At 46.6% G+C, this 13,995-nt stretch overlaps 1 protein-coding gene across 1 annotated transcript; it reads right to left on the reverse strand.

Moving 5' to 3' along the window:
* Positions 1-2,512: 2,512 nt before the first annotated feature.
* Positions 2,513-13,781, reverse strand: LOC130366904 (pseudouridylate synthase 1 homolog). Its single transcript, XM_056569262.1, has 6 exons — positions 13,720-13,781; positions 11,195-11,300; positions 10,924-11,061; positions 9,327-9,461; positions 8,050-8,155; positions 2,513-4,246 (listed from the first exon to the last, which is right to left on the reverse strand). Exons 1-6 carry the CDS (start codon positions 13,779-13,781, stop codon positions 3,588-3,590), a joined length of 1,206 nt encoding a protein of 401 aa, XP_056425237.1. The 3' UTR covers positions 2,513-3,587.
* Between the last annotated feature and the right edge of the window lie 214 nt (positions 13,782-13,995).

A 13,995-nucleotide genomic window follows, 5' to 3' on the forward strand; every position in this document is an offset into this window, starting at 1 on the left:
GGCAGGTGGATTCTTCCAGCATTTAGCCCGGCTTCGGGCAAGCAGCGCTAAATGCCGGAAGAATTTTAAATGTGTGCGCAGCGTGTGTATTGTACCTGCGGCCTCCTTCCTGAAGCGGTGCACACTATCCGTGACGTCATAGGAAGCGCAGGACGCCGGGACGCATAGGCAGCGGCGTGACGCTGACGTCCCGTGCGGCGCCTGGGATGACGTCAATTGACGTGCTCATCGTGCATTCCCCGGCCCGCGCATCGTGCATCCCCTGGCCCGCGCATCGCGCATCCCCTGGCCCGCGCATCGCGCATCCCCCGGCCCGCGCATCGTGCATCCCCCGGCAAGGTCCTGCGATCTTTACAGGCAGCAGTAAGTGTAAAACGTCCATAGAGATATTTTTAAGGGGGTATAATTGTTTAAATAGGAACCCTACCTAGGTGATCATGTATATCTGGGGGCCTGTACATCAATTGGGAACCCCTATCTCTTTATCAGGTGGGGCTCCAGCTGTTGGAAAACTACAACTCCCAGCATGCCCAGACAGCCATTGGCTGTCCGAGCATGCAGGGAGTTGTAGTTTTGCAACAGCTGGAGGCTTCCTGGTTGGAGAAACAGCGGTATACTGTCTGCACAGTGTTTCCCAACCAGGTGGTGCCTCCAGCAGTTGCAAAACTACAACTCCCAGCATGCTCGGACAGCCAATGGCTGTCTGGGCATGCTGGGAGTTGTAGTTTTGTAACAGCTAGAGGCTCCCTGGTTGGAGAAACAGCGGTATACTGTCTGCCCAGTGTTTCCCAACCAGGTGGTGCCTCCAGCTGTTGCAAAACTACAACTCCCAGCATGCTCAGACAGCCAGTGGCTGTCTGGGCATGCTGGGAGTTGTAGTTTTGCAACAGCTGGAGGCTTCCTGGTTGGAGAAACAGCGGTATACTGGCTGCACAGTGTTTCCCAACCAGGTGGTGCCTCCAGCTGTTGCAAAACTACAACTCCCAGCATGCTCGGACAGCCAATGGCTGTCTGGGCATGCTGGGAGTTGTAGTTTTGCAACAGCTAGAGGCTCCCTGGTTGGAGAAACAGCGGTATACTGTCTGCCCAGTGTTTCCCAACCAGGTGGTGCCTCCAGCTGTTGCAAAACTACAACTCCCAGCATGCTCAGACAGCCAGTGGCTGTCTGGGCATGCTGGGAGTTGTAGTTTTGCAACAGCTGGAGGCTTCCTGGTTGGAGAAACAGCGGTATACTGGCTGCACAGTGTTTCTCAACCAGGTGGTGCCTCCAGCTGTTGCAAAACTACAACTCCCAGCATGCTCGGACAGCCAATGGCTGTCTGGGCATGCTGAGAGTTGTAGTTTTGCAACAGCTAGAGGCTCCCTGGTTGGAGAAACAGCGGTATACTGGCTGCACAGAGTGTCATAGCTCACTCCCCCACTGTGACACACAGGTCCCAGCACATAGAAGATGCCCCATTATCCTTATGTGCGGGCGGTGAAAATTTTATATATAAAATTACCATTATTCAGTATGAACAGGTAAACCGCCCTGCCCTAGGTGTCATATATATCTGGGGACCTGTACACCTATTGGGAACCCCAATCTCATCATCAGGTGGGGCTCCCCACAGGGATGTGGAATTCCTATCGCCCGAGGCCCGACAAACAGTTTTGGGCGCCGAGCAGGTGAAATTGTCCGGCCCTTAGCCCGGCTTCGGGCAAGCAGGGCCGGACCTGACAAGTGCGGTGGCGATCTGCAGTCTGTATGGAGCGGGCTCGGGATTCCTGGCCGCTCCATACTCTGCAGCCCCCGGCTGTTTTCAGTAGCCGGGGGCCGCCGCTAATAGCCAGCATGCGGTGATCGCCACGGCTGGCTATTAACCCTTTAGCGGCATCTAAAGGGAGATGTGAATGCTCCCTGGTGGGCTAGTGGGGTGGATCGCCCCCCCCCGCAGCGCGATCGCAGGGGGGAGATCCACTATAGAGGTAGCCGGAGGACTTACCTCTGCTTCCTCCTGTCCCGGCTCTGTCATTGATAGATCCTGGCTGGACCAGGCTCTATCAATGGACCACAGAGCACACAGATTAATAGAGTTCAATTGAATCTATTCATCTGTATGAGGAATCTAATGATTCCTCCTATAAGTGTAATAAAGTGTAAAAAAAAAAAAAAATAAAAAAAAAAAGTTTTAATAAAAGTTTGAAAGACACATTACCCAGTGGTCTTCAAACTGTGCCCCTCCAGATGTTAAAAAACTACAATTCCCAGCATGCCAGGACTGTCCGGGCATGCTGGGAGTTGTAGTTTTGCAACATCTGGAGGGCCACAGTTTGAAGACCGCTGCATTAACCCCTTCCATGTTAAAAGTTCAAATCACCCCCTTTTCCTATATACAAACATGCAAACATAATAAAAATAAACATATTTGGTATCGCTTTGTGCGTAATTGTACAACCTATTAAAATATAACATTATGTATCCAGTACGGTAAATGTAATAAAAATACCAAACCACAGACTTGCAATTTTTATAATATCCCATAAAAAAAGTTAAAAAGCAATTAAAAAGTCAGATCAATACCAAGATGGTACCGATACAGAAAACAGATTATGGCGCAAAACATGAGCCCTCATACAGCCTGGTATGCGGGAAAAAAAAAAAAAGCTACAGGGGTTAAAAAATGGCAATTAAAAAAATTAGAAAACGTTCAGAATTAGTAAAACATGACGTAAACGATACAAATCTGGTATTGCTGTAATCAGGCGCCTAAAGTATAAAACTAACATGTTACCTCAACCACAAGGTAAATGGCGCAGAAAAGAAAACCACCAAATCTGCAAAATTATCTTTTACTATTTCAATATCACTTCCCTTAATATATATATATTTTTTGGTTCAGAGAATATATGTTATTGAAAAATTAAAAGGTATCATTATAGTAGGTAGTTATGGCTATTATAGGGCGAGGAGGAAAAAATTAGAGCGTAAAAGCGAAAATTGGCCCGGACAAGTGGATCGTCATGAGGGACAAGTAGATTTTGCTCCATTTTAGTCCCGTGGACAAGTAGTTTTTTATAAAATTTCCACACCCCTGTTCCAAACACTTGGAGCGGGAGTTGTGACATCACGACCACCCCCCTCGTGACGTCACACAACGCCCCCTCAATGCAAGGCTTTGGGAGTCGCCACGCCCCCTCCCATAGACTTGCATTAAGGGAGCGTGGTGTGAAATCACGAGGGGCATGGTCGTGACATCACACCGCCCGCTCCAAGTGTTCGGAACAAAATGTTCCGAATGATGGGGTGCTGCACAGAGATTGCGGGGGTCCCAGCTGAGGGGCCCCCCCGATCAGACATCTTATCCTCTATCCTTTGGATAGGGGATAAGATGTCTAGGCACTCCGGGCGGAATTAAAAGTGCAGGGCCTACACAGTCACTTACTCCCTGCGTGTCAGCCAAATCTGTTTGCCATCCAGTTAAAAAAAGATTTCCTAAAAAACTTGACGAAAAAAGTGTTGAGAGTGGCTAGTTGGAGATTATGTTTGCTGCATATCAGCTGTGCCGTAGTCTGTCTTTTTTCTTATTGACACAAACTAAAGGTTTTTACAAAAATGTGTAACCACTGAACTGCTGCAACCAGCAAGAAAAAGAAAGATCGCTCAGTTCTCCCTCAATAATGACTGGCATGATCTTCTCCTCCCTGAAAGCTGTAATTGTGGGCAGAAATTCTTCCCAAGTTATTGTCCGGGTGGAGAGACTGGTTTGGCAACGTCGATTGTGAGAATGAAAATGAGTACATTCTAAAACCAGTCCTAAAGCTGGAGCAAGAGGAAGGTTGGTCTTTTTTATGTTCATTGACAGAGGAAGAAACTCCGGGGCAGCGACACCTTTCACCACTGCTACGATTAGACCGACCATTTTACGGATCTGGTGAAGCATGAAGCTTTGGCCTGTGATTTCAATTCTTGCAAATTCCACACCATGGCGAACAAATGGCTCAGAGCAGGAGATTGCGTATATGTGTCTACGTGCACTGGGGTCATCAGACAATTTCCCTTTTGTGAAGTTGTGGAAACTGTGTGTTCCTTTATAAAAAGAAAGAAGTTTGTTGACGTGGTAGAAGTCTTCTCGAGATAGACGAAAGCTGGAGTCAGGAACAGAGTCAGCACTCCTTGACAGTGCAAATGTGGGCAGTGTGTAAGAATAGGACCGTGCGTCACACATGAGCTTTGCATTGAAGCCTTTGGTCACTCTTTTTACACCTAGATACAAAAGAGACGAAGACAAGAAAGGTTATGTGGTCCATTAAAGAAGTGTTTCAATTTATTTCAAAACTAAACTGCAGCCTTCTAGAGCTGTAATATAACAAACTGCAGCATACTCACCTCACCGAGTCCAGCAGCGTCACTTAATTTCGCTTTGATGTATTTATTTACTTCTTCTGATGAAGCGATCCCCCTGCTCTGCTGATGATGATCTGAACCCGATGCAGCCTCTGGATTTGGCTGTAGTGGATTCGGAATGTCATCTGCAAGAGCAAGGGGAGCGCATCATCAGAGGAAGCATTGGGAGTGTGTCAACAGAGGAAGCATTGGGAATGCGTCATCAGAGGAAGCATTGGGAGTGTGTCATCAGAGGAAGCATTGGGAGTGTGTCATCAGAGGAAGCCTTGGGAGTGTGTCATCAGAGGAAGCATTGGGAGTGTGTCATCAGAGGAAGCATTGGGAGTGTGTCATCAGAGGAAGCATTGGGAGTGTGTCATCAGAGAAAGCAGGGGGAGTGCGCATCAGAGGAAGCAGGGGGAGTGCGTCATCAGAGGAAGCATTGGGAGTGTGTCATCAGAGGAAGCAGGGGGAGTGCGTCATCAGAGGAAGCATTGGGAGTGTGTCATCAGAGGAAGCATTGGGAGTGTGTCATCAGAGGAAGCATTGGGAGTGTGTCATCAGAGGAAGCATTGGAAGTGTGTCATCAGAGGAAGCATTGGGAGTGTGTCATCAAAGGAAGCATTGGGAGTGTGTCATCAGAGGAAGCATTGGGAGTGTGTCATCAGAGGAAGCATTGGGAGTGCGTCATCAGAGGAAGCATTGGGAGTGCGTCATCAGAGGAAGCATTGGGAGTGCGTCATCAGAGGAAGCATTGGGAGTGTGTCATCAGAGGAAGCATTGGGAGTGTGTCACCAGAGGAAGCATTGGGAGTGTGTCATCAGAGGAAGCATTGGGAGTGTGTCACCAGAGGAAGCATTGGGAGTGTGTCATCAGAGGAAGCATTGGGAGTGTGTCATCAGAGGAAGCAGGGGGAGTGCGTCATCAGAGGAAGCATTGGGAGTGTGTCATCAGAGGAAGCATTGGGAGTGTGTCATCAGAGGAAGCATTGGGAGTGTGTCATCAGAGGAAGCAGGGGGAGTGTGTCATCAGAGGAAGCATTGGGAGTGTGTCATCAGAGGAAGCATTGGGAGTGTGTCATCAGAGGAAGCATTGGGAGTGCGTCATCAGAGGAAGCAGGGGGAGTGTGTCATCAGTGGAAGCATTGGGAGTGTGTCATCAGAGGAAGCAGGGGGAGTGTGTCATCAGAGGAAGCAGGGGGAGTGTGTCATCAGAGGAAGCATTGGGAGTGTGTCATCAGAGGAAGCAGGGGGAGTGTGTCATCAGAGGAAGCATTGGGAGTGTGTCATCAGAGGAAGCATTGGGAGTGTGTCATCAGAGGAAGCAGGGGGAGTGTGTCATCAGAGGAAGCATTGGGAGTGTGTCATCAGAGGAAGCATTGGGAGTGTGTCATCAGAGGAAGCAGGGGGAGTGTGTCATCAGAGGAAGCATTGGGAGTGTGTCATCAGAGGAAGCATTGGGAGTGTGTCATCAGAGGAAGCATTGGGAGTGTGTCATCAGAGGAAGCATTGGGAGTGTGTCATCAGAGGAAGCATTGGGAGTGTGTCAACAGAGGAAGCATTGGGAGTGTGTCATCAGAGGAAGCATTGGGAGTGCGTCATCAGAGGAAGCATTGGGAGTGCGTCATCAGAGGAAGCATTGGGAGTGTGTCATCAGAGGAAGCATTGGGAGTGTGTCATCAGAGGAAGCAGGGGGAGTGTGTCATCAGAGGAAGCATTGGGAGTGTGTCATCAGAGGAAGCAGGGGGAGTGTGTCATCAGAGGAAGCATTGGGAGTGTGTCATCAGAGGAAGCATTGGGAGTGTGTCATCAGAGGAAGCCTTGGGAGTGTGTCATCAGAGGAAGCATTGGGAGTGTGTCATCAGAGGAAGCATTGGGAGTGTGTCATCAGAGGAAGCATTGGGAGTGTGTCATCAGAGGAAGCATTGGGAGTGTGTCATCAGAGGAAGCAGGGGGAGTGCGCATCAGAGGAAGCAGGGGGAGTGCGTCATCAGAGGAAGCATTGGGAGTGTGTCATCAGAGGAAGCAGGGGGAGTGCGTCATCAGAGGAAGCATTGGGAGTGTGTCATCAGAGGAAGCATTGGGAGTGTGTCATCAGAGGAAGCATTGGGAGTGTGTCATCAGAGGAAGCATTGGGAGTGTGTCATCAGAGGAAGCATTGGGAGTGTGTCATCAGAGGAAGCATTGGGAGTGTGTCAACAGAGGAAGCAGGGGGAGTGTGTCATCAGAGGAAGCATTGGGAGTGTGTCACCAGAGGAAGCATTGGGAGTGTGTCATCAGAGGAAGCATTGGGAGTGTGTCACCAGAGGAAGCATTGGGAGTGTGTCATCAGGGGAAGCATTGGGAGTGTGTCATCAGAGGAAGCATTGGAAGTGTGTCATCAGAGGAAGCAGGGGGAGTGCGTCATCAGAGGAAGCATTGGGAGTGTGTCATCAGAGGAAGCATTGGGAGTGTGTCATCAGAGGAAGCATTGGAAGTGTGTCATCAGAGGAAGCAGGGGGAGTGCGTCATCAGAGGAAGCATTGGGAGTGTGTCATCAGAGGAAGCATTGGGAGTGTGTCATCAGAGGAAGCATTGGGAGTGTGTCATCAGAGGAAGCAGGGGGAGTGCGCATCAGAGGAAGCATTGGGAGTGTGTCATCAGAGGAAGCATTGGGAGTGTGTCATCAGAGGAAGCAGGGGGAGTGTGTCATCAGAGGAAGCATTGGGAGTGTGTCATCAGAGGAAGCATTGGGAGTGTGTCATCAGAGGAAGCATTGGGAGTGTGTCATCAGAGGAAGCATTGGGAGTGTGTCATCAGAGGAAGCATTGGGAGTGTGTCATCAGAGGAAGCATTGTGAGTGTGTCATCAGAGGAAGCATTGGGAGTGTGTCATCAGAGGAAGCATTGGGAGTGTGTCATCAGAGGAAGCATTGGGAGTGCGTCATCAGAGGAAGCAGGGGGAGTGTGTCATCAGAGGAAGCAGGGGGAGTGTGTCATCAGAGGAAGCATTGGGAGTGCGTCATCAGAGGAAGCAGGGGGAGTGTGTCATCAGTGGAAGCATTGGGAGTGTGTCATCAGAGGAAGCAGGGGGAGTGTGTCATCAGTGGAAGCATTGGGAGTGTGTCATCAGAGGAAGCAGGGGGAGTGTGTCATCAGAGGAAGCAGGGGGAGTGTGTCATCAGAGGAAGCATTGGGAGTGTGTCATCAGAGGAAGCATTGGGAGTGTGTCATCAGAGGAAGCATTGGGAGTGTGTCATCAGAGGAAGCATTGGGAGTGCGTCATCAGAGGAAGCATTGGGAGTGTGTCATCAGAGGAAGCATTGGGAGTGTGTCATCAGAGGAAGCATTGGGAGTGTGTCATCAGAGGAAGCATTGGGAGTGTGTCATCAGAGGAAGCATTGGGAGTGTGTCATCAGAGGAAGCATTGGGAGTGTGTCATCCGAGGAAGCATTGGGAGTGTGTCATCAGAGGAAGCATTGGAAGTGTGTCATCAGAGGAAGCAGGGGGAGTGTGTCATCAGAGGAAGCAGGGGGAGTGTGTCATCAGAGGAAGCATTGGGAGTGTGTCATCAGAGGAAGCAGGGGGAGTGTGTCATCAAAGCGGAATGAAGTGTCGGAGCTGGACCTGGTGATGTAAATATGCTGCAATTTGTTATTTAATAAATCAGGGAACATTTGGATTTGATATTACTTAGCTTTATTACCTAAGACACAAATTTCTGGTGGAAGATAAGAGTTAATAATCTCCACAGGATTTTCACAGTGGTCAAAGAGTCTTACGGAGACAACCTGAGCCAAGGCAGAAACTCCCTAGTAAATAAGAAAAATTTAGAAAATCATAACCATTAATTCAAGGTCTTACATATGTAGGAAAATCTGACAGTGTCTTTGCATTAGTTTGTAAACTCGAGGCCTTGGGTGAATTGGAGAATTTTTATATATACTCTACTATGTAATAGGAGTTCTTATAAACAACTATAATTTTCCTTTACAAAGTATTGTTATTATTATTATAAAAGAGATCAAATGGCAATTCCACTCTGCATTGTCATCAGGGATCACAAGAAGTCATGTCATCTTACATCACTACTGGGATGAACATATTATGCAAGCTTAACACCTGGGCGATGAAGAATAGAAACCTTCAGGAGAAAATCCTTACAATGTGCACCCCTACACTGGGATTCTGTTGGACAACTGCAAACAAACTCTGCTTGAGGTTGTTATTGCAGCAGAGTTTCTTACAAAGCTTTAAAAAAAAATTTTATGTGGCTGCTGATGTGGTAAAACCAGCTATACTCACCCATAGCACTTCCCCGCCGTTAAATCTCATGGTCTTTTGTTTGTTCTTTCTAGTTAATGTGACATTGTGACCATGCCGGATCTGCCCCTCACACAGCAAATCAATGCATCCACAGCCACTGGTATGCTAATTGGGGCAGTTCCTGCATGGCCCTGATGTCACAAGAAAGAAGCAAAGAGGACCAGGAGCCACTTAGACTGCATTAGTGGAGGAGCGGGATGAGTATAGCTTATTATTTTTACTATACCACCAAACATTTTTTTCCTCCACTCTAAACATCAAATGGTTTGGAAGATAAAAGCAAACATTGCACTGTGCATCAATGAGGACAGGTAAGGCTGGATTCACACTTGCGTAATACATATGCAATTTTCCATCCCTATCAAAGCCACAACTCCCAGCCCAACTGCGGGTCTAATGACACAAACTGACAGCTATCGGTTCAGGTCATCAGAACTGCAGTCAATTCAGATGTAAAAATGTGTCCGCATTAGCTGGTAGATCCTAACGACACCTAAAACAACAGGTCAGTGCCGAGCAAACAGCTAAAGAGGGCATCTAGGAGGAGTACGCAAAAGTGATAAGTGCCTCAGAATAAATACAAAAACATATGATCTGTCGATAATAATAAGAACAATGTTGCATGCATAATAAAGCCATAAAAAACTATTGACCCACCTTGTCTGTGCGGGCACAGCGTTGAAATCGCACACTCTTCAAGTTAGTAGAACAAATCTCAGGAATGCATTGTGCTTTAACAAGTGCAGAAACAATTTGTCCTTCAATAGTTGGAAAAGGAATTGTATTGTTTATCTGAAAAAAGAGAATCAAAATGTCTAACCTTCATATTTTTAATCTTTTATTCATAATGACAGTAAGCAGAAATTCATGGTCAGCTTGTCTCAAATGATAAAAAATTAAAGTAGTCAACAAATAAGACATTTATTTTGTTTACACATCCACACATAAGATAAAAATTCTTCCAACTACATAACATACCTATTATGGGTACGTTCACCCGTACGCAGATTTGATGTACAGGATTTTCTGCTGCAGATTTCAATGTAAACGAAATGACTGAGCACAACTTCTAATCTGCAGTTACAAATCCTGCGCATCAAATCTGTTCAGGATCCTGTATGTGTGAATGTACCCTAAAGGGATATCTCACACGGACAAACCTTCCTAGACTGAAGCTGTCCAAGAGATCAGCTTCCAGTGGTCCGGCTTCCCAGTCTTCAGATTAGCAGAGAAAGCTGTGCACGCCATAACAGAGGAAAAGTAATGTTACCAGCCTAAAGCACGTTTTTTGGGATATATTTCACCAATGGCCTATGGGTACAATGGTGCGTAAGGAAATATTCCTAATATGTTCTGTATAGGTCAAATTCACATTGCAGACAAGAACAGAGCCTAATCCTTCTCTTAACGTTATACTTCACACTTGTTCTGTTCTGCTTTCTCTATAGAACTTTATGACTATATAATTCACTTTAGGTGTATTCCAGCCATACAAAAAGGTTTCCCTTAAAGGGGTATTCCAGGCAAAAACTTTTTTATATATAATCAACTGGCTCCAGAAAGTTAAACAGATTTGTAAATTATTTCTATTAAAAAATCTTAATCCTTTCAGTACTTATGAGCTTCTGAAGTTAAGGTTGTTCTTTTCTGTCTAAGTGCTCTATGATGACACGTGTCTTGGGAAACGCCCAGTTTAGAAGAGGTTTGCTATGAGGATTTGCATCTAAACTGGGCGTTTCCCGAGACAGGTGTCATCAGAGAGGACTTAGACAGAAAAGAACAACCTTAACTTCAGAAGCTCATAAGTACTGAAAGGATTAAGATTTTTTAATAGAAGTAATTTACAAATCTATTTAACTTTCTGGAGCCAGTTGATATATATAAAAAAGTTTTTGCCTGGAATACCCCTTTAAACGTGGTGGTGGGAGAGGTTGGGCAGTATGTGCCCGACCTCTGCGATCCCATGCGCAATCTCCATGACAGACGTTTCTCTTCCCGCTGCATGGAGTGGTGGGTTGGCATGCCATGCATTCTCTATGGGAGTGCCAGAGATACTATACTGCTTCCTAAAGAGCATCAGGAAAATGCACATTCAAAATGCACACACAAAAATCCCATGTAAAAACTACATGTAAAAACACTGTAAAACATTTAAAGAATTCTGGCATCATTACACACATTTTTTTAAACAGTTCAAAATGCCATGAAGGAAAAGAAGGCCTAAAATATGAGATCTAAATAAAACTTTACTTACCTGCATTCCATAATATCCGGAGCCACAGTACACCATCTGTATGGCATGCTTCTTTTTTGGAATGCCTTTTATAGTCTCTGAAAAAGCCTGAGGCTTCTCTTCATTTTCTTCTGCTAACTTCAAATTCTCGTCATTTCTCTCAAGGAGGTAAAATAAAAAAAGGATAAGTCATAACTTCATGGATTTCAGTCTACAATGGTTATAAGAGGTATCACCGCTATACACCACATGATTCAACTATAGGAATATCCCATAAAGACCCTTTCAGTACCTGGTATGGATAACTGACTGTTGAGCGTGAAAAGCGAAGAAAGTGTTTTTGGCAAATCCTCCTTGAGTAAAGACCCAGCAGTGTAACTTTTCTCATTTTCTTTCTGCTGAAATGTAAAAAAAAAATATAAAAATAAAAATAGGTCAAGTCTATTTTAATCTAAAAATGTTTTATTTCCTCGTTCTCTGTTCACATTTTATAATTTAAAAGAGAATGGAGGAAAAATATGTAAAGCAGTTCTCACCATACTCTTTCCAAGTGGCATTCTATTAAAGTCACCATTTCACTCCAACTAAGAGTATTGGAAACTGACTGGGAATGTATGCCAAGCCAGAGATCTCTCCAAAAGGAAAGAATGCCCATCTGCAAACAGCTGTTTTAGGGTTCTGCCCCTTGTCAGTACAGATCCTTTTGACACTCTCCTCAAGGAGAAACATTAGCCCTTTTCCCCCACAACAGGCCTCTCACTAGCCAACCAGCACCCTGCTCTGTCCTGTAGAATGGGACAAACTGGAAATAACCTTTAAAGGGGTACTCTTGCCCCAGCATTTGGAACATTTTATTCCGAACGTCTGGAGCGGGCGGTGGGGTCGTGATGTCAAGGCCACGCCCCCTCAATGCCGGTCTATGGGAGGGGGCGTGGCAGCTGCCATGACCCCTCCTATAGACTTACATTGAGGGGATGTGGTGTGATGTCACGAGGGGCGTGGCCGTGACGTCACAACTCCCACGACCGACACCTGCACCTTTAGATAGGGAATAAGATACCTAGGGGGAGAGTACCCCTTTAAAGGGGTACTCCGCCCTAAGACACAAATGTTAGGGGATAAGATGTCTGATCACGGGGGGCCCCCACTGAGGACCCCCGCTATCTTGCATGCAGCACCCACCTCTGGGAGCTGCACACAGCGCTGTAGCCTCGGAGGATGCCCCCTCCCATAGACGTCACATGGGAGGTGGAGTCATGATGTCACCATACTCTGGCCCCATAATCGTGACCCGGCAACTCCGAGGCTGCAGCGCTGCATGCAGCTCCCAGAGGTGGGTGCTGCTTGCGAGATAGCGTGGGTCCCCAGCAGCAGGATCCCCACGATCAGACATCTTATCCACTATCCTTTGGATAGGGGATAAGATGAACTCCTTTAAGCATTAAACAGAGAAAGGCTCCCTTATCACAATGCTGTTTTATCTGCTCTCAATGGCCACGCCATTTCAGAGAAAGCTTAGATATAACCTTGACCAACAGGCACCAAGTCATTGGGGTGGTCTGCCAGCGTTGACTAACAGATTTCTCCTTACTTGCATAAAGGGGACAATCTTTCACCTAAGGCCAGTAGTGCGGGAAAAAGCCACCATGGACCACCCAAAATGACCCAGAGCTCCATTCCCAGAGGAAGTTTATTCTTCATTAAACCAGGACAGGCATTTAGGGAGGATTTTATAGCAATGTGATATGCGTCCACGGTAGAAAGGCCGCACTCCAAAATGTAAAATAAGTTACTTTTTATTTGCCCATCAAGTATATAAGTGTAATGTTTCAGTCTCACAATGAGACCTTTCTCAAGCACTGTGATAAGTGAGCCTGTCTCTGTTTCATACTGCCCATTGTCAGACACCATTAATCCAATAACTGCTTCCTTTTAATGCTATGTTCACGCTGCTGTTGTGCTCCGGTAAAGGGAGCTCCATCGCTCAGTCTGTCGGAAGGACGGGAGTTGACTCCGCTCAATTCACCCGACGGACCCCATTCAAGTCGATGGGACTTGTTGAGACCCGGCTGTGTCAGTTGTGCCTTGGCCTGTTAAAGGTCCATTTGGCAAAAAGACAAAAAAAATAAAATAACAGAACTTAGCCTTAGATGTATGAAACTGATCTGCCAAGGCAGGTGTGCAGGGTACCCCCAGTGATGTGGTGCTACTCTCCACTCGGGTTGCTGAGGCACTTGTCGGATACCTAGAAAGTTCTGTGCATGAGTCCTATTAATAAGAATAGGGCTCATGCACAGAACTCGCTGGGCATTGTACAGTTGCCATGGCAATTCGAGCTGCATCTCTTCACACCTAACTATGCAGAGCACATGGCACTGCATCTCTGGAGGTACATCCTAAACACCCAAAACCTTTAGCCCTGATGAATTTCCTTTTGACACACAGAAGGCACAGAATTAGCCAGTAGTGATGACCCCAGCCCCCTAAAACTGTACTTTAAATTTTGTGATGTTGGAAGACCCCTTTAAAAGTTGCTACAGGTGACTACTTTATATGCTTTCTTCCTGTAGAACCTAGTGACATTATCTACTCTGTAATATCTGTATAATAGTGAGGGCTGGATGTATCAGGTAAGAGATCTGTTCTTGCAGACACATGCTGCGGATACATTCAGTAGCTGAAATCTCTGCATACTAACAGGTTCCGCTTTTGTATTAGCTGTCACAGTGCATGCTGGGACCTGTAGTACTGAGGCAGCTGATGGCAGACTACCTGTAGTCACCAGGGACAAGAGAATAGGCAGTGCACTGCACTTACTGCAATGAAGAGGTCAGGTCCTCGTGGTGTGAAGGACCTTCGGTGACGTAATGAGTGACCATGTGATCAGTCACGTGTGTGGGAGGAGTCGGGGGGCGTCTGTTAGTCTGTGTATGAATGTGAAGGGGCAGTGTTTCTAAACCAGGGTGCCTCCTGCTGTTGCGAAACTACAACTCCCAGCATGCCTTAACATTCAGACTCTACACAAACACAGCAGCACGAGCACTACACCCCTCAAACTATGAGTCTGTGCTGCAGAGCTGTGTGTGTAGTGTG

The sequence above is a fragment of the Hyla sarda genome, chromosome 4 (genome assembly GCF_029499605.1).
Source record: "Hyla sarda isolate aHylSar1 chromosome 4, aHylSar1.hap1, whole genome shotgun sequence".
NCBI lineage: Eukaryota > Metazoa > Chordata > Amphibia > Anura > Hylidae > Hyla > Hyla sarda.